The 20,239-nt window shown below is 32.2% G+C and overlaps 1 protein-coding gene across 6 annotated transcripts in view; it reads left to right on the top strand.

The window, feature by feature from the left end:
* The window catches only part of EPHA6 (EPH receptor A6), a gene marked incomplete at its 3' end in the record, with an annotated part of 858,431 nt that overhangs the window by 35,843 nt on the left and 802,349 nt on the right, over positions 1-20,239 (top strand). For all 6 annotated transcript variants that reach the window (XM_079923297.1, XM_079923296.1, XM_079923295.1 and 3 more), the window contains exon 2: positions 12,468-12,532. In XM_079923297.1, the coding sequence (XP_079779423.1) occupies positions 12,468-12,532 (65 nt within the window). The remainder of the gene's footprint in view (positions 1-12,467; positions 12,533-20,239) is intronic.

The raw sequence follows: 20,239 nt of genomic DNA, 5'->3' as shown, positions 1-20,239 counted from the left end.
TGTGTCTAAAGTATAAGAGAGAGATTTATGCTGGAGATACTATTTTGGAGACTGAAAGCATTGAAATGATAGTTGAAACTCCCAAATGGATAAGTTTTCTCTGCAAAGTGTAAAGACAGAGAAAACAAGAAAGAATAGATTCCTAAATAGTGTGCAATTGTGCATTACTTAAAATATGGCAGTTTTTGATTATATGATGAAATTAAGTCATTGAGGAAGGAAAAACTATTAAGAGAAGTTGCTCAGAAACTATTTGCATTGAGAAGCCAGTGGTTTTTAATTTTTTAAACTCTTTTCATTCTTTGTCAATAAAAATAAGGACGGCAGTGTGTTTACCTTTGTAAAGAGCAACCTAAGACAGAAACAGTCTGGCCAGCTAATTGTGGACACCATGCCTAAATGTTTAGATTCTTCCCTACATCATCAGCAAATATTATTCTCTGTCCTTATTTGAAACTGTATAAAATCAACTGAGTAATTGGGATTTACTTTGCTCACACATAAGAATCTTTCTTGGAACAATACATATACTTTGAATTAAAGAGAGTCTGCAGACAGAACCAATTCTCTTTCCAAACAATAAAAATAGGCCTCCCAAAATTTAGCCAATATCAGATGGGCTGTAACTATGGAAACTATACTATGCCTTGTAAATAATATTTGAAATGCCAAAGTTGTAGTTGGCAGTACAGTACATATGTATGAGAACCTAAGTAGAAAACTTTTCATTGTTTCTTCAGCACCATTCAATGTGAAGAGCTTTGTAATGGGTAGATAAAATTCTTTATTTCATAAATAGAAATAAACCTAGGGTATTTAAAAAAGTAAAACAGGGTTACTCTTTTCTCTTAATTTAGTACTTTTCAAGAAATCTGATCTTTAATTTGGTCTCTTGATATGTTTCCCTTCAGGGAAGGAGATTCCCTGGGGAGACAGATCATCAGTGAATAAATCATCCATCTCATTTATAAATTAGTCTCCTGTATACCTGATTAACAAGATTTAGTCTTCTAAAATATGACCACTCCTCAGAAGAATAAAAATTGAGCTTCTCAGCCATGAAAGCTGAGGATGGAATTTGGGTCTTGACGACTTCACCAAAGGAGTTTCTCAACATTTTACATTTCTTACCGTAATTCGTGTCTTGGGTAAGCAATAAATTGAAACTGATCAAGGTCTTATGAAAGCCTGCATCTGCTTTCTTATTCTTAATTATACTTGGTAAACCCATGTTGGATAAAATATTCTCCATTTGCCTAAATGTTAAAATTCCATTATCATTTTTGTTGCATTTACTTTATTGCACAGGATCCTGTTGGTAAACACTATGACAGTAGATCTTAATGATTTGCCTTCCATACAGGATAATGATGATAATGCCTATTTTTTTAAAAATGATTTTTCTTTTATTTTTTCTGCCAACAATAAGGCTTCCATCTGTCATTCTTTTCTATATACTGAAGCCATGCTGCTCTTGGCATGGGTCACATTTGTAAATGTTTCATTTATGAACCATTCCTCCTCCTGACTCCTCTGCAGTACAGAAATATGCCACAAAAGATCAACTGTCTTGCAGTTCATGAGCTTCTAAATCTGGCATTGCATTTGCTCTGTCATTTCCTCAATAGTTTCCAGTAGGAAGTCGTCCTAAATAATTCTGACTTTATTTATCAAGTAATTACGCTAAAAAGCTGTTTAATTTGTAAAAGGTATGACAGCTGGTTGTCTTAATATTTTATTTGTCTTCACATTTTTACTGCCCATTTCTCTCATCATAGACTATTCTGTTCCATAGGCAATATTACTTAACAAAATCCTCAGTACAATTGAATTTAGTGATTCAGAAGGCAACACACATTATTTAGGCAGTCAAGGATGTTGAAATTATGGTAAAAGAGTTAAAAAATTACATTTTTATTTAAATTATTCCTTGTAGCATATCCCCAGAATGTATACTATTGTATGAACAGATTATCAAGTTTCATGACCTGACAATAAACAGTTTAGTTAGCTGACTTAGACAAGAGTCTTAAACATTGGCAATTAACTGTACCATTTTTAGAGACTAAAGAAGCTAGGGTATGGATAATATTTCTGGGGTCAGCTGGAGAGGGGGTAGATGGGGAAATCTAAGAAAAAAATAACAATTTTTTTTTCTTAGATCTCTCTAGAAGACTGTTTGAGTAGATCAATTAATAGGAGAAATTCAAAGGGCAAAGGGGAGACAACCATAATCCATAAAACAATAAGCAAACTTTTGTTTTACTTTTTTATTTTTTTAACATACTATCTTGGTAGAGTGGCTAACAAGGTTAGAGTGTGTTGAGAGCCAGATACTAAAGCTTAGAACATTATCAATACTTGGTTTAAGGCAGACCAACTCCCAGTAATTGGTAGAACAAGAATTTTGACTTGGCTAAGTTTACACAAGCACACAATAGTAGAGCCACATATAGAACCCAGGAAGTAGATAGAAGGTATAATCTAAACAGAGGGTAGTGTTTGGAGCTGATAGAAGTTGGAGTTTTAGGAATCTCTTTCAATATGTTTCTATGAGGAATTGCTTAGATAGTGTGATTTTAGGTATGCCGTGAAAAAAGCTTAAGTCACTCTCACCTGAAGGGTGCTGTAATCAATTCAAATTTAATTTGAATAAATAAATAAACATTGCAGGAAGGGATAAGGGGAAATGAGTATTCATAAGCACATTTGTGTGCTATTTTATTTAAGATGTTTTCTTACTATGACAAATGCTTTCAGTGGGGCAGCAGATAGAGCAGGATGATTTGAACACTGTACATTGTCAGAGATGGAGATAGATGCACAGGATTTGGACTGAGAGAGAGCAGCCTGAGGGCACTCTGATGAAAGCGTAGGGGCTGGGTAGAGCAAAGAGGACTCCAAAAGGTACAGAAAATATTTTCTCACAGTCCATTCTGTGCTCAATACAACAGCCTACTCACTTTGTCCCTTAACCACATTTGAGAGAGATCATATGTGATAACCTTTGACCTTCTCCATTACAAACTAAAGCACAATAACCATTTACATTTCCTGCAGTACTTGCCTTCCCACTAATCCTGCGCTGCATTTTCAATATTTGGTTAAGAACATTTTTACTTAAGGTATGAGTTTTTGGCCCACGCTCCCTTCCATTCACTTAGTTCGTTTGTTGATTCATTCACTTATTCATTTTATTCAACAAGTATACACACATACATATGCAGACCCTTCCTTTGAGAAGGTCATATTATATTGGCAGAACTATGTTGTAAATAAATATTGATAATTGTATCTCTATTTGGCTATAATTTCATTGGACAAAAATGAGAATTGTCCTTTCAAAGTTTTTTAATATATATATTTTTCAAAATTTTGAAAATACAATTACTGTTTTTACCTGAAAAATTTTAAATTTCTGATGATTAATACTTAGATTAGAAAAATGTTTACTTCTGATAATGTTTAACTTTTTTTATCTCCCACTCTAATTAAAACACTCTGTCTCTCCTGACAAATTTAGCAGATATTTCTTATATTTGGTATTATTTTGGAGGCGAGTACCCTTCAAGTAGAGAATTATTTCCCTTCATGTTGTCTACTGGGGTGCATTTCTACAGTCTATTCATTCCTTAGCACTTCTTTAGAAACTGAGGAAGTGGTCCAATTACTAACAGTTTTGATGGTGCTGTTGATGTAATATTGGGTGTCTGCCCTTTTAGAATAGCAATTTAATTCTACACCTTCTACTAAACAGCTTCAGCCTTTCCTCTTCTGCACCTTCAGAATAAGGGCATTTTAATCTGTTTTGCTATATACATGTTTGAATAAACTAGGGCATGTGGGTTGACACAAAAATTCTAACAGTGGGAGTGAAAAGATAACACCAGAGACTCCTTGAGGGTAGACATTGTATCTTATAAACTTTCTATACCCTGTGGTAGTTAATATAGAGTCTAAATATAACAGATACTCAATTAATGCTTGTTGAAATAATATGGAAATGTCTTCATATAAAATCAAGTAACATTTTTGTGACTCCAGTGTCCTAATGAAGGAAGTAAAAAACTATTTCTATTACGTCTATGTAAGTGTAATGGCGGGAAAAAGCAATCTAGGAAAAAATTTTTTTCTTCCATTTTCAAGGAAAACTTTTTCACTGATAATTGTTTCTTAGATTCTAGTAAAACTCATTTTTTCCTTCTCAATGCAAAGCCACTACTGTTTGTTTTTAAGGTAGGGGTTTCAATAGGTTTTTTAGACTTTTCTTCCATTATATAGAAATAGTTTTGCATTGAAACGGCCATTACATTGTAGTTAAGACTTTCAAATAAGTACTCATAATCTCTTTTACCAGAGCTATAAAAACAAAGATTTAAGCACATTTCAGACCTTGAGTTTCATTTAAAAAAAAAAAGGAAGGAAAGTGTTCAAAGCCCATGGAAGATAAGTGAGAAATGTGAGGAAGGAATGAACTAGAAACACAAGAAGCCTCTCTTATGCTGTGTAACTGATGGGATGGATGTGCAGTGGTTTGGACTAAGTGAGGTTTATGTAATAAATGTTGTGAGTTTCTGTGAGAGATGGAAAAAAATCACAACATTTGTTAAATATATTGTAAGACTAGCAAATCTAAGACTAAAGCCAAGTAGTCTTTTCTACCTATTAAAACTGTGTAATTGAAGCAAATGGAAATAATACTTGTCCTAAACGAAGCTACTTAGTTTCTTTATAGATCAAAGTGCTGAAGATGTCAGAATGAAAGCATTATATATTGCTATTAATTTGGAACATGCCAAATTTCCTTTCCTTTTTTTTTTTTTTTTTTTTTTTTTTGCCATAGAGATAACTGAACAATTTGATGAGGAAAGCATGACTTTGAGGTGACTCATTGATAAGTCTTAATGACCTTGTTCAGGAGCCCAGAGTGAACCTATCATTTAGTGACCTTGTGATGGATTAGATCCACATCTGGGTTCTCTTTGGGTCTCTGTGGTAAGCCCTCCTGTCTAACAGCAGCTTCAGAAATGATTATGAGACTGAGGCAGATAAGGCTGTGTCCAGCAGGATAACCATGTAAAGGTTCTTTTGAATAAACTAGGAAGGTGTAGAAGTGAGGATGAACATTGCTAGTTATATTTTTAATCAACTATTAACCATTCATTGTTTGGATAAGGTTTTCAGTGGCAGTTCTTACTCAATGGTATAACTTGCCTTCTAAACAGAAAACTAGCTTGAATTTTTTGCCCCTTTTCTCCATTTAAGGTGATAATTAAGGAAAGTAATTTCTGGTTATTATAGCTTATTTTTCCATCAGAACTAAAAAACAGTGATTTGTTTCAAGAAAGGACAGAGTCAGAAGTTTGAACATGCTTTCTGAAACAAGATACCATTTTCTAGTAGAGTAGAAAGCTGAAGGTTGTGAGTTCACATGGTCTAGACTGATTTTATTCTCTGATCTTGAGAAAGCTATTTAACATCTCTGTGGTCATATCACCTTATCTTTCAAGTAGGATTTCCAAACTCTCATAGGGAGTGACAGAAATAATCATGAACAACACCTATATTAAAAAAAAAACTAACAATAGAAATAAGAAAGCTATGACAAAACAAAATGCTTATAAGTATACTTAATGAACAAGTATTGATCTCAGTTTCTAGATAAAAATACTTCGTTATTTTTAAGAAGGAGTGAGTCTCCTTGGAAAATGTTGCCTTAAAAATAATGTCAAGATACAGAGGAACATACCAGGGGTAAAACTAAAAATCCTGTGTTTCCTTAAAGCAGTCTGTGCTTTATTTATTTTTAGGAATTAAATATTGATTCTGGCTCTATATGAGGGTAGAGAACCATAGTATCTGGAAGTTAAAACTGACTTTTGTCAATCAAACACATGCAGTTATGTCAAAATATTACTTAATGTGGTAACCTGAATCCCAGTTTAAAGTAGGATCTAAACAGGATAACGTTGAAATAGACTACTGCTGTATGTAGATAGACAGATAGATATAGATAGATACATGTTTGTTTATATATCTGTGTCTATAATTTGAAATATTCTCTGATTATATTATGTCTGGTCATGATGTCAGAAGTATTCCCTTTATTTTACTTGTTTTTTTTGGAGCTACTGGAGGTTTGTTACAGTCAATGGAACATGGAACTAACTATTAAAAACCTTGTGACTAAGTGACTTAGTAATTTTATCTTTCTGGGTCTTATTTGTAAAATAAAGGCGCCTAATGGAATGATTCTAAGAAGAAATGCCTTGCCTTTCTTTGTATGAAGTCTATTGGAGAAAATTCTAAACCTGCGTTTACTGCTATCTGAACTTTTAAAAATATTGATAAATCTTTGAACTCAGTTCATATACCATTAACTTGAATCTTTACAGCAAAATTATCCTAAAAGAATAACTACCTTCTTAGTGGGTTGATTGATCTCTTCCTTGTTACATTTTTCAGAATGATATATAAATAAAATCTCATCCTTTTTTTATTGTGCAGCTAGAATAAAGATGATCTTCAATTATATACTATAAAACTATATGCTAATTGTATTTAAATTAATATATCTTAAATTTACTGAAATTTAAATTCAAGACCTGATAAATTATTCAAAGGAAAAAAATTAACATTGAGCTTTTTAATCTTAGGTACTCATTACTCTCACATTTAGTCCAGTGCTATCAACCTTGTCTTTATCAGTTATCTTCTTTTAGCCACAATAAAATTTTCCTATAACTTCCAAAAGAATGAGTAAAGGGAGCACTAATAAATTAAGAGAAATTTTCAGAGAAAAATATAATATGCTAGAGATTTATTTCTAAAAGTTAATAGGAAAATTGTACATAGTTTAGCCTATTCTGTGCATTATGTTGCTTATTAAACGAAGTAAACATTTTAAAAACTTTATTTTGATACCACCAATCTACTACTTCTATTTATTTTTTGGTTTACCCAATTTCTCATTTATTATGATATCAATAAATAATTATATTTTCATGTGTACTCCCTAAATAAGTCATTGGTGTTAATCTTTCTATATTTAAAATCTTGCCATTAAATTAAAAATAAAAAAGTATTGACTTTTACTGAAGTTAATATGGACAGAGTATTCTTTTCCTTCCTAAGTTTACAGTACTTTTGCACTCAAGTAGGGACTAGAAAACGCTTGTTTAAAGCCAGTAGGAGGAGCTCTCACCTTGCCGGGTCCAATGCTGTTAGTGTGCCGGAAAAACCTGAATTTGTGGGGGCTTTGCCTGTGAAGCAAGTGATAAAATTTAAACATGTATCACATATAATGGTGTTAAAAATAAAAATAAATCCTCAGTTTTATTTTGATATCAATGCATCCTTCACTTGTCAGGAATGCAAATTTGAAATTTTGCTGTTAAGAATTTTTAAAAGGTATGATTGCAGTTTAATGAGGAAAGTAAAGCAATTATGCAAATCTTGTTTCTTGAAGCTACTAATAAATAAAAAAAAATAATTCCTAAGGATCTATACTGTTGTAGGTATATACATATTTTCTTTTTTGTTTGTTTTGAAATGAATATATTTCAGTTTACAAATTATAAATGTTAAGAACCAAGTAGCCCAATTATATTTTAGAAAAAATAATTATATCAATGAATGAATTAATTTACCAATCTATGAAAAAGAAATCTCCATTGGTAGACTTCAATATTAGGGATTTTTGAACACTCTACTCCAGTAAACCCCTTGATTTAAATGGCATGATTTGTAGGTGGTACCAGTAAAGTTTCTGTAGAACCCATTGATGAGAAAACCAGGATATAAACTTATCTGGATTTGGAATCAGCAAAATAAATAATGATTTTTCTCTGCATCTACCAAAAAAAAAACAAATGATAAGGTTTTATATTCAAACTTAAAAGGAAGGAAGAAAACACTTTAAAAAAAGTTTAAAGGTTTTAAATATTTTTTAAGGGATATTCTAGCATCAATCTTTTGGTTGTAATCACTTTGTGATCTAAGGAAAATTATGTAACCTCTCTGAGCCTCAGTTTTCTCATCTGTAAATTGAGCATTTTAAAAAAGAAACAACTTATAGGACAATGTGGAGATTCCTTCAAGAGGGAAATATGTAGACCATCCTTCCTACAGTGACTGAATTGCTATCATTACTTTAACAGCCTGCTAGCAAAATAATGATGTATTCCAAAAATATAAAGTGCTAAAGGAGTAACATTAAACTTTTGAGTGCCCCAAAGTGGATACTGGTATTACATACTTCTGAATTCTTTTCAATAGTATATACCAAAAATAAAATAACATTTATTTAATAATAAGATAAGCTTAGAGTTTTGAATATTTATTATAATATCTTCAGCTTTTTTCCTCTAATATGTGAGATTATTTTTTTACACTGAGTGAACCCACACACCATCAAATATCATTTTGTGAATTTGCATGTGTGTGTTTGTGTGTGTATGTGTATATGTATGTGTGTATGTATACATATATAGATATATATGTATTTGTACTTTCTTTTACTTCTAGGCTTGTTAGAATTGTATGTTAATATGGAGTAAATGAGGCTATAAAGAAAGCCTTTTTAAAAGCTCTAGCCCTTTATGTGTCCTTTCATCTCTTTATGTGATATTAGCACCATAAGTTATTAGCTAAATATATTAATACATTAAGAGTAGAAAATGGTGTAGCCTAATTTGATCATTCCTTCTTCATTTATTAACTGAAATATTTCAGTAAGAGAAATGCACTGCACCCTGGTGGTGCGGTGGTTAAGAATCCGCCTGCCAATGCAGGGCACACAGGTTCGAGCCCTGGTCCGGGAAGATCCCACATGCTGTGGAGCAACTAAGCCCGTGTGCCACAACTACTGAGCCTGCGCTCTAGAGCCCGTGAGCCAAAACTACTGAAGCCTGCGTGCCTAGAGCCCATGCTCTGCAACAAGAGAAGCCACTGCAATGAGAAGCCCGCGCACCGCAATGAAGAGTAGCCCCCTCTCACCGCAACTAGAGAAAGCCCATGCGTGGCAGTGAAGACCCAACGCAGCCAAAAATAAAATAAATATAAATAAATAAAGTAAAAAAAGAGAAATGTTCCTTCATTAACTATTTCCTTATTCAGAAGTATTTCATATAGAAAAAGCAAAATAAATGTTTTATTCTTTTCAGATTATTTACCAGTTTTTAAAAATAATGATTTCCTAGCGTACTGCAAAAGTTATTAGTAGGTATATTTTATCATTTTGAATGCATGGATTTAAGCATGTTTGAAGTGTTTCAATCCCTTATAGTCATTAACCTTGTGTATGATCAAATTATAAATTTTTGGCCAGTGGAAGCCTATGCCAGTTGGTTCCTGTGTCCTTTTTACATGACCCTAGTAAACATTGATATATTCCCTGATTTGATATAAGGACTATAAAGCACCACCAATTAAGTGATCTTACAAAAAATAAAAATAAGTGGAACCTAGATCTGGTCAAGCCACTAAATATATCTACCAGTTTAAAGGAAATGCAGGGAATGGGGGAACATATTCAATGATACCTCACGCAAAGGAAAATCTGGAATGTGGGATAAGACCACTTTTGTGGGTCAAAATTTTTGCTAATAAATTTGATTTCATGTAGTGAAAAGATAACTGGCTATTTAAAACAACAGTGAGATACTATTGCACACCTGTTAGAATGCCTTAAAAAATGGACAATACCAAGTTCTGGTGAGAATGTGGAACAATTGGAAAACCAGACATTCTGCTAATGGGAAAGTAAAGCAACAGTTTTACAGTCTTGAAGAATTAGCATTCTTTATATAACCCAGCAATCACTATTTACCATGGAGAAATGAAAGCATAGGTTCACATAAAAATCTGTATATGAAAGTTCATCAGCTAGGGAATTCCATGCAATAGAATACTTTTCAGCAATAAAAAGCAACTGAGTGTTCAGTTGTATGTATAGATACACATAGCAACATAGATGAATCTCAAATGCATTATGCTGAGTGAAAGAAACCAGGCTCAAAAAGTTTCATACTGTATAATTTCATTCATTTGACATTATGGGAAAGGCAAAGCCATAGGGACAGAAATCAGATTAATGGTTGCTCGGGGCTGCGGTGGGGAAAGGATTCATCATAAAGGATCACAAGGGAAATTCTGGTGGTGATGGAAATATTCTATAGCTTGATTGTAGTGGGGGTTACATGGAAGTAGGAGTTTGTCACAATCCGTAGAAATGTACATTTAAAAAAGGTGAATTTTATTGTAAGTAAATCATACCTCAATAAACCTAACTTTAAAAAAAGAAAGTGGGGAACCCATCGATTAAAAAAAAAACAAGATCTCACCATAATGTATAGAACCTATTTGGATCTTGACTTCCTGTTAAAATAAGTTGAGACCATAGGAACATTAAACAATGACTGGATATTTGATGACATTAAGTAATACATACTATTTATAGTAGTGAATTGTTATTGTAGTTGTATTAAGAGGAGTCTTTATCTTGGATATACATACTGAAATTTTTACAGATGAAATCATATGATTACTGGAATTTGCTTCAAAGAAATCTTGCAGTGAGAGTAGGTAAACATGTATAGATGAAATAAGATTGGCTATAGGTTTGTAATTATTGAGGCAGAGTGATTAGTACAATGAGGGTTCATTGTACTGTTTTCTCCACATTTTAAATTATTTTTGAGAATTTTGCACAATAAAAATCAAAGAATTATGGCTCAGTTTTACAAATGTATGCTTAGTGAATATACTGGAAGAATATTCTGCAATGAGTATGTAGAATTTATCCCAGAAATTTAAGCATGGTTTCATACTAAAAATCAATAAAATGTATCACAGTCAAATAAGAAAACCCACCGAGTCCTTGCTATAGACACTAAACAGCAGATGCCAAGTAACAGACTTCAGTGACATTTTTAAAAAACTACAAAAACCCCTCTACTTTTTTAACTAGATGAAGAACTAAAACTCATGATGAAATACCAAAGGATTGTTTCTCAGAGTTCAGTCCATGATCGGCATCTGGGGGACTTGAAGGTAATAGTTAAAATTAAAATCTGCTGAAACATGGGCCCTACACATTAACCTGCTGGAAACACTTCAAAAATCCTCTCCTGTTGATCTCCATCTATCTTTCTGGCCTCCTTCTATCCTCCTATCCCCCCAAATAATCTCTACTCCTACTCCCCATTCCAGTAACTGAGAACTGATTTAGTCATAGCTCAGTTACTTTACAGAAGGTATTCTAAAATAAATTTGTTTTTCATCACATCTGATTAAAGACCCCCTCATCCTAGCCCAGCCCAAATTGCATTTCCTTTATGAAATTGTCCCAGACCTGCCCTACCAGCCTTAGCCTAACTTAATTCCTAAGCTATTATATAGTGTTCAGTTTTAGAATTTAACAGAGTATGTCCTGATTATTTGTTTGCATGTCTTCTCAACCAGATTATGAGTTACATTTGGTCAGGGAAAAAGGTGCATGGTTTTTATTTTTGCTTTTGTCTTCTTTAGCAGTAAGTATACTAACACATACAATAATAATGTAATCTACACTTAAAAAATATAGATTTCTTCAAAATGAGTTGTTTTCATACTTTGCCAATCATATAAGGGCATTTAATAACACACAAAGAAAATATACAGGCAGGCCTGCTTTAAAAGTTTTTCTTTCTTTAATGTGGTATAAAAAAGACTATATATGAAAATGGGGGGAAAAGCAAAGGTGATTATTTCATTGTTGGTTTGCAAAGTGACCCTGTACTCATGCAGGGCGAGGAAAGAGAACAAAGAAACAGGTAGATCACTCCAGATTGGTAGGTGGCAGTTTTAATAAGCAAGGGAGCTTATGCACAAGGCTTATCTTGGGCGCCTGTCAGATGAGTAGATCTCTACACTTGACCACCAGAGGCTTAGAGACTTCAACTGGGTTCAGTCACGTATACCATCCAGATGGTTTCAGTAGCACCTTATTCTCTCAGGGCTCTGTCCTCGGAACAGCTATCACTGTGGGAATGATAGGCAGAGCATAGTTCTAAGGACAGGGGAGGAGCTAAGGAACCTCCCACCTATTGCTCAGGTCCAGCTTGAGTCATCTGGTGGTCATATCCTCTTGATTAACCTCTCCAACATTCATCAATTTTAAAAGTCAGCTGTTAAAAATGACTTTGTTAGTACTGTTACTCAGTCATCTATTTCATTTAGCATTGTTAAACACCACGCTATTTTAAAATTAATTTATAACCACCTTATATATTTTATATTTACTCAATATTATTAAGTATTATATATTAAGATTTAGTGCCTACAAATAATTTTAAAGTAATTCAACTTATTAAAGCTAATACGTTGAATAATACTAAAGGTCGTTGACATTAATGATTTAAATAACTGGTTCATTCTTATGTCAATTGAGAAGTTCATGCAAGTTTTTTTGTTTTGTTTAATTCCAGTTGTGTTGCTTGATACAACAACTGTGCTGGGAGAGCTAGGATGGAAAACATATCCATTAAATGGGGTAAGTTTAAATATCTTTTAAAATTGTTTTTCTTGTTAGGTTTTTAGGGTCTGTTATAATAAAGAAAGAAAAACTGTGGTTTTGGCTGTATTAAGTATGAATTTTAGTGTATAAATTAGACTACATAGGAAAGATTAAAATGCAATTAGAACTGCTAACCAATGGGAATGATATATAAAATTCTTTGCTTTCTTCTAAATTAGTAATTGTTCTTTAATATAGTGTTTATACATAGTAGTATTAGAATAGCTATCATATAAATATTTTCTTTAGAAATAAAATTTTATGTTCAAGACACTTTTTTTTTCTGTGTATATGCTTGTTAAATTTGGTAACCTGACTGAGTATTTGTGCATAAACAAACTTTAGATTATCATAGCATAAGTGTATTTTCCAGATACTAACAATTTGGTATTCATTAGAAAATATGAGTCTGCTAAAGCAGTATGTGTCTTTTGAACGTGGCAAAAAGATACATTATGATCAGGCTTTTGTTAGCTGAGTGTAGTTGCTTTTGAAAGGCTTATAAGAATGTATAATTTACTTACTAAGTACACTTTTCCAGGTACTGACATCATTTTAGCTATGGTTGTACTTGACTTTTTATATGTTTTGATACATTTTGCATCATTTTCACAGTCAGTGTATTCCTACTACTTTTTTTATTTCAAGCTAAAATAAGAAGGGTGGTTTGTGCTGCTTTTTACCTAGATTTTGTCTATTTAAGCAAATCTTCAATAATGGAGGTAGTCAGCTGTTTTCAGATATACTTTGGTTAGCTTTTCTTCCTTTTTTTAGAAATTGTGTTTTTCTCATTCATCACATTCTTCCTTGATACTTTTTTACATTGCTTTTTCTGTTGCATCTACAAATTTAAATCTGAAAAAAGTTGGTTGACCCAAAATTGTTTTATATTTTTAGAATCATTCCAGCAATGCTGTTTCAATTTGACTTTTATATCAGCAATTATTCAACAGTTATTCACTAAATGTGTATTTTCAACTAAAAATTCCTATGAAGAGTTTAATGTTTCTGTCTTTAACAGGTTATTTATTTATTTCTATTTGTTTGTTTATAGACTATGGCTTTATTTTTTCTGAAATTTAAATTTTATTCTTACATAGCACTCGTCAAACCATTTCTGAGAATGTATCTTTTAAACCAAGATTATGCTCTTACCTTCATTATCTTATTTTCATTAAAATGAATAAACATCAGTATTCGTTGAGTGTGTTAAGTGTGTTAGTTTATCACAATTACTTTCAAGAAGTGAATGAAACTTCTTTTTTGGAATACCCTTTCAAGATATATACATATCTTGTTTTCTCAGTATATGAAGTAACTTATAAGAACTTACAAATATTAAGTAGTTTATAAGCCCCACTTTTTCATTTTCTGGAAAAAGAATGACAAAAATATTAGCAGTCATACTATCACTGACCTCATGTTGTCATAGCCAAAGAATCATGTGAGGAACGGAAGGAGTTGTGCTCTGTTCTAGTGATTGTGTTTGGCTTGATCAGGCTGCATTTCTTAAAGCAAACTGGTAACCAGGAGACACAGGGACTTACAGAGTTACAAATAAACTTACTGCTATTGTTCTTGTAATGATTTTGTCATAGGTGTTATGAAATGGGGAATTTTTCTACTTCTGATTTATTATAGAGAGAGGGCAGAATTGTTTGAAAAGTGATGCTTACCTCATAGTTTTCTATTTTCTGGACACTGCACTAAGAATTTTATCCTTTTTTTCACAACAGCCCTATGAGGTATGTCTTAGTTTTCTTTCCCTGTTGGAGAAACCCAGTTTTAAAGATGGTAAGGAACAAAATTTACCAAGAAGTTATAGGCCAAATAGTGAGTGATGGATTCCAATTCAAACTAAATTATTTCTGACTCTAATACCTGTATACGTATTATGGTACACTAACAGAGAGGAACATTGGAAACTTTATGAAAAGGCAATTACTTATGTGTGCTGTTTGCATAATTGATTCAGATTTTTTATCCCCTTGATAAACATACTACTAAACTGAGATATACATTTTGGGCACCAGCCAAGAATGAACAAGAGGAAAGAGAAAGAAGCAGGGAAGGAGACTACAGTAGAAAATAAATATGATAGAATAAGGTAGAAAAGGAAAAGATGGTTAAAAATTCATTGAGCATTTACCATATGCTAGGCTTTGTTCAAAGCACTTTACTCACATGAGTCCTAGAAATCAAGTATAAATTTCCTTATTGAAAGATGTGAAAATTGAGCTTCAGGTATATTAAATAACTTCTTCATGGTCACAGAGTGAGGAAATAATACAGCAAAATTTCTAAGCCAAACATATTTTAATCTTCACATGTATTTCACAGTAGGTGCTTTTTATTTCTTTGAAGATTCTACCATGTAAAGATAAAGGGCAATGAGCAATACGTATAGACTACAGAGGGAACAATAACACATGGATTCAGAGATTCAAAAGTAAATTGAATACTCAGTTACCTTGGAATAGGCTATTTGACTTTTAGATTATCCCCCCAAATAATAATGCATATATGGCAAGTGTCAGCAGTAGGCATACTTGAAAATAGGAGCACATGGACATATTTTATAATAGATATGGATAAAGCTTCATGAATTAGATAAAACAGAGGTGAACCAAGGGAAACAATAAAATGGATAGATGACATAAGTAAATTTTAAAGAAAACATACAACTTAAATTTCTCTTTTAATGAAGAGGATAGATTACAGACAGGAATAGAGCTTTACTTAGTGCTATTTGTAGTTTAAAACAAGTGAGGAAATAATTAGTAAGGATAGAAAAACTTTGAAAACAATCTTCTAAAAATGGCAAGAATGAAAATCATCTAGACATCATAATTGATTAAATAATTTAAAATCTATAGGAACTGTAAACCAGTGTATAACATTTAAACTACCATTTATACCTGTGTATTAAAATTATAATTAAATCTATTTGAAATTGTGTAATTTTTTAAGGTTCTCAGGTTTTTTGAGCCATGCCAATTTGAACGGCCATTTTAACTAAAGTTGCGTTTTCTCAGAGACACTACTTCAGTTGTTTTTACAAATATGTCATGGGTAGAAAAGACAATAGATGATATATTTGACAATCTTATGATATAAAGTATATTTGGTGCTTCTCTGAATAAAGTATTTCCTAGGAGTAACTTTCAAATTGATAAAATTTTCTTTCCATAAAGAATTGAACTAAGAGATAGTTTTGAAATCATATAATGTATGATTTATATTATGAATCATATAAACTATATGCTTTAGTTAATTAATTCATAGTGGTTTTAATTTTTGATTTTTTTTTTTTTTTACTAAAAATACCTATTCCACCCTTAGTAACATGCTGATGTAATTACAGGAGTAGGCATTCATGATGTGCCTGTAAACAAAACCATTACTGGTTATTTGAATATAACATAAGCACCTCTGGTCAGCAAATATGGAAAATAGATGAATAGTTTTGAGCAAATGACTTTTTAGGCTTGCAAAAATTAAAAGAAAATATATTTATTTTCTTGCTTTTCAACTCATTTTTGCCAACATCAAAAATACACTTTCTTTTTTTAAAAGTCATGTCCAGAATTCAATGTAACACATTTCTCTTGTTCCATGTACTGTTTTGCAGTTTGGAAATAGGTCTACACAATCATAAGGCCAAAGAGAGTATCTTCAGGTAGTTTCGAGTAATGTTTTGTGAAAGAATAATAAAGGGAAGGATGAATTCTGCTTGAGGAAGATTGGTAGTAGGATGTGACCCATCAGCTCTTTCTTATAATCTAAGGAATCACATATGGTCTGGAAGAGAGGGTAGAAGGCACCTTTTAGGAAGAGAGAATAGCTTGAAGACAGGCACCGAATTCTTAAATGTATGCATTAAGTTTTAGGGACGTTGAGAATAATTTGTGTGGCTGAAGAGAAGGGATGTGGTGGGAAATAAGGCTACAATTATAGGCTAAGCCATACTGTAGGAGACTTAGAATTTCAGTGTCTTAATTGATTTACATAGTGTGTATCTCAGCCCCTGTAAGTAGAAGTACTTTCTGGATTTGCTTAAACAATCAAAAATTATTGAAGCTTTCTTTTGTTTAAGACAATAATATAAATCCTTGGAAATGAAAGACACCTTGGAAAATTGTTAGCAAAGGATGTTCAAAATATAGGTGTTCTTATTGATATGTTGAGAACAGAGTGAAGTTGAATAATTATATTTGTATAGAGTATGGAGCTTGGTTTTAGAAAAGAATGAATACTTCAGTGAATTTGGGAACCAGTGGTTATACTTCTTAACACTGTGCTCTCACTGTCTAATGTTAAGAATTTTATATCTACATAATTCGAAACTGTTAAGAACTTTATCCTGTAAGTTTCCCTTCTATCCTTTATCTGTCTATGTACTACACTAAGGTAATAAAATTATGATGATCTCGTGGAGTAGCTAACAGAGTGCCATGATAATCAATGAAAGAATGCTGTGTCAATAAAAATTTTTGCATAGCACTATAGAAGTTGTGTGAATACTGTAAAAGTGTTTTCACAAACATTAAGTTTAGGCATATGCCCTGGATTTTCTATTTGCTATTAGTAACTAATAACTGGTTAATACTAAATCTTACTCTGTGCAAAACTGAAGGACATATTTCAGTTTTGAAAATCTCCTGGGAAGGAAGCAGCTAATCTTTAAGAATTGATGCTATTTTAATGCTAATGAGAAAAAAGAAACATGAAAGACATGGCTCAGGCAATAACTTTGTACAAAAGAAACAATTAAAAAATATATATCTCCTGAGTTTGTTCTCATAATCTGAAAATGTGTGAAAAAAATTATATAAATTTTCTTGACACATTAACTCTCATGTTTACTCTTTTCTTTGATATTTTTATTTATTCAATTTATTTTTAGCCAATATATAACATTGTACATGAAAGAGAATACAGTAAGAGGGCCTGTAAGTTAAATGTGACATTCAAAATCCTTAATACCCATTACATATCAGTCCCTATTCAGTGCCACACAACCGTGGGGGGTTGTCATATTGGGGCATCTTGGCTCAGTATTAACTCTGACTAATAAAAAGTAATTGCTGTTAACCAGAAAAATAAAAGACTTTTCATAATATAAAAATTGGATTCCATGATTAAAAACTTATATTGTTTCCTTTGAGCTTTAGTAGTTATATTTGATACTTCTTAAAATTTAATAGCCATATGGCTTTTTTATTTAATACTGTAATTGAAAAGATAAGTGACTTATTTGGGTAGCCACATGCTGATTTTTAAAGGTACTTATACCTGAATAAAACCTGTTAGTTAAAGCATAGTATTTCATAATCATAATAAGTCCATAAAATATTATTTAATTTATTCCTAAAATTATACATACTTGATGAAAAAACTTGATTTTTAAGCACCCTATCAACTCAACTGAAATATTTTCATCATTATTTTCTTTTATAGTAATATTTTTAGGAAGAAAATGAAAGATTTGCTTGTTCCAGATTTTTTTCCCCATTCTCCTCTGTTGGTTGCTACTGTACGGTAGATCAGATCTAGGTTGCAAAGTTGTAGCAGACACAGATATATGCACTTCAGTATTCAAAATCTAACTTCCCTTTCAGCAGTGAAGTATGCTTTAACAAAAATTTAAGAGAAAAATGAACGTTAGTAGGAAGAAAAAGTGCTATTGGATATTAAGTTGCATTTTATATTGATTATGACAGAGATTGGAAAACTTTGTTTCTCAGATGCCAAATATTGGTTTCAAATGTATATTATATGTATTTCGTGCATGTTGTGACTTAGATGATCATTAGGGTTTGAATAATGCAAGATCATACAGGGTATATGATCTTACCTGTTAAATATAGTGAATTAGTGTTATGAAATTTACCCTGAGATAGAAAAAAGGGATACAAGTCATTTATGCCTAAATAAAAGTTATGAGTGAACCTAACAATTCAGTCATTAATGATTCTTATAATGAAAAAACTAATGATTTTTATAATACAAGAGGCTTATATTGCAATTAAACTGTGTAGAAAGCTACTTTATTCCATATGTCAGAGCCCATTATTTCCTAATATCATTGTTCCAAAGTTGAAAAATCAAAGGTAGAATGTGTTTATGATAGAGAATGGAATACCTACTAATACTGATAGTTAATTTCTGTATTTCGTATAGTAAGAACCAATTTATCATAGTAGCTTATTTTAGTGCTGCATTTTTATTCATTTTGTAGTACATTGAAATTATCCAAAAATACATGTATGTGTTTGAATTCTGAAAATATTTATAAGGTTTAGTTATAATTTCTGTTAAAAATAGATGTGTCAGTTATTGTTTTCAAAACTGATATCTAGATAGTTTTCCTTCTGAGAAACTTCACAACATATGTGGTAATTTTCTAAATATCCGTCATATTAATTTCAATCATATTGTTTCACATTTGAAAGAAATTGCTTTTCAGTTTTGAAAGTTTCTATTGTCCTATCCCAAACTCAGAGATCCTTGCCTTAGTTATGTCCAGTCTGTTAATGAGCCCATCAGAGGCATTCTTCATTTTCCATTACATTGTTCTTGATCTCTAGCATTACTTTTTGATTTGTTCTTAGGATTTCCATCTCTTTGCATACGTGTTCTTACATGTTGTCCAAGTTATCCATTGAAGCCTTTAGCAAATTAAAAAAATCCCTGGTCTGATAATTCCAACATTCCTGACATATCTGACTCTGGTTCTGATGCTTCTTCTCTTTAAACAGTGCTTTTTGCATCTTGTAATTTTTAATTGGAAGGTAGACATGATGTGTGGGTAAAAGGAACTGAGGTAAATAGGCCTTTAGTAATACAGTGGTAAGCTGTGGGGGGAGAAAAAGTGTTTTATAGTCCTATAATTAAGTCTAAGGCTTTTGGTGAGCCTGTACCCCTGGACTGTGAACTTTACCAGGGCTTCTCAATTTCCTTTTTCCCCCTTAGGTAGATGGACAGGATGGCTAGAGGGAGTTGAAGTTAGGTATCTCCCTCCTCCTACATGGAAGCCTACAGCTGGATAGAGCTGGGTATTTTCCTTTCCTCAAGTAGGTTAGGCTCTGTCAAAACCTCAGCAGGCAGGTTGGGCTCTGGTAAAGTACTTTTTCCTTAGGGCAGGCCTTGTTAAGAAGAACCGAGTGCTCTGGCATATTTCAAAGTGGTTCTTTTACATTTACAACTGTTATCAACATTGTATAGTATATAAGTGGCTGAAACATTTGCTTAAAGAGTTTCACAAATTATGATTGTACTTAATTTTCTCTACCTTCTGTTTTTATTCAATGAACTGTCTGAATTTTTCACTTTCTCATCACCTCAATCACTACTGGTAGCAGTTGGCTTTATTTTCAAGTCCATTTAATCTAAAAAATGAATCAAGCTTTTATGCCTTTGATTATGACATTACTGCTGCTTTTCTTTCAATAAAGGGAGACATCAGAGTTGCCCATGGTGTGCAGTTTGAGTAGTAGACCATGACACTCCCAGGAGCTTATAGAAATTTAGTTCCACATATGTTGGCTTCACAGGAGACTTAATGTAAGTTTCTAACCCCAAACATTCAAATTGTTAATGTCATGGGTCTGCAATAAAAACTGTGCTTAAGCATTTTATATATTTTTCATTTAATCCTAATAATGCCTATGTGAAGTAAGT

The sequence above is a fragment of the Stenella coeruleoalba genome (assembly GCF_951394435.1).
Source record: "Stenella coeruleoalba genome assembly, chromosome: 5".
NCBI lineage: Eukaryota > Metazoa > Chordata > Mammalia > Artiodactyla > Delphinidae > Stenella > Stenella coeruleoalba.
This window is presented reverse-complemented; position numbering and strand designations above follow the sequence as displayed.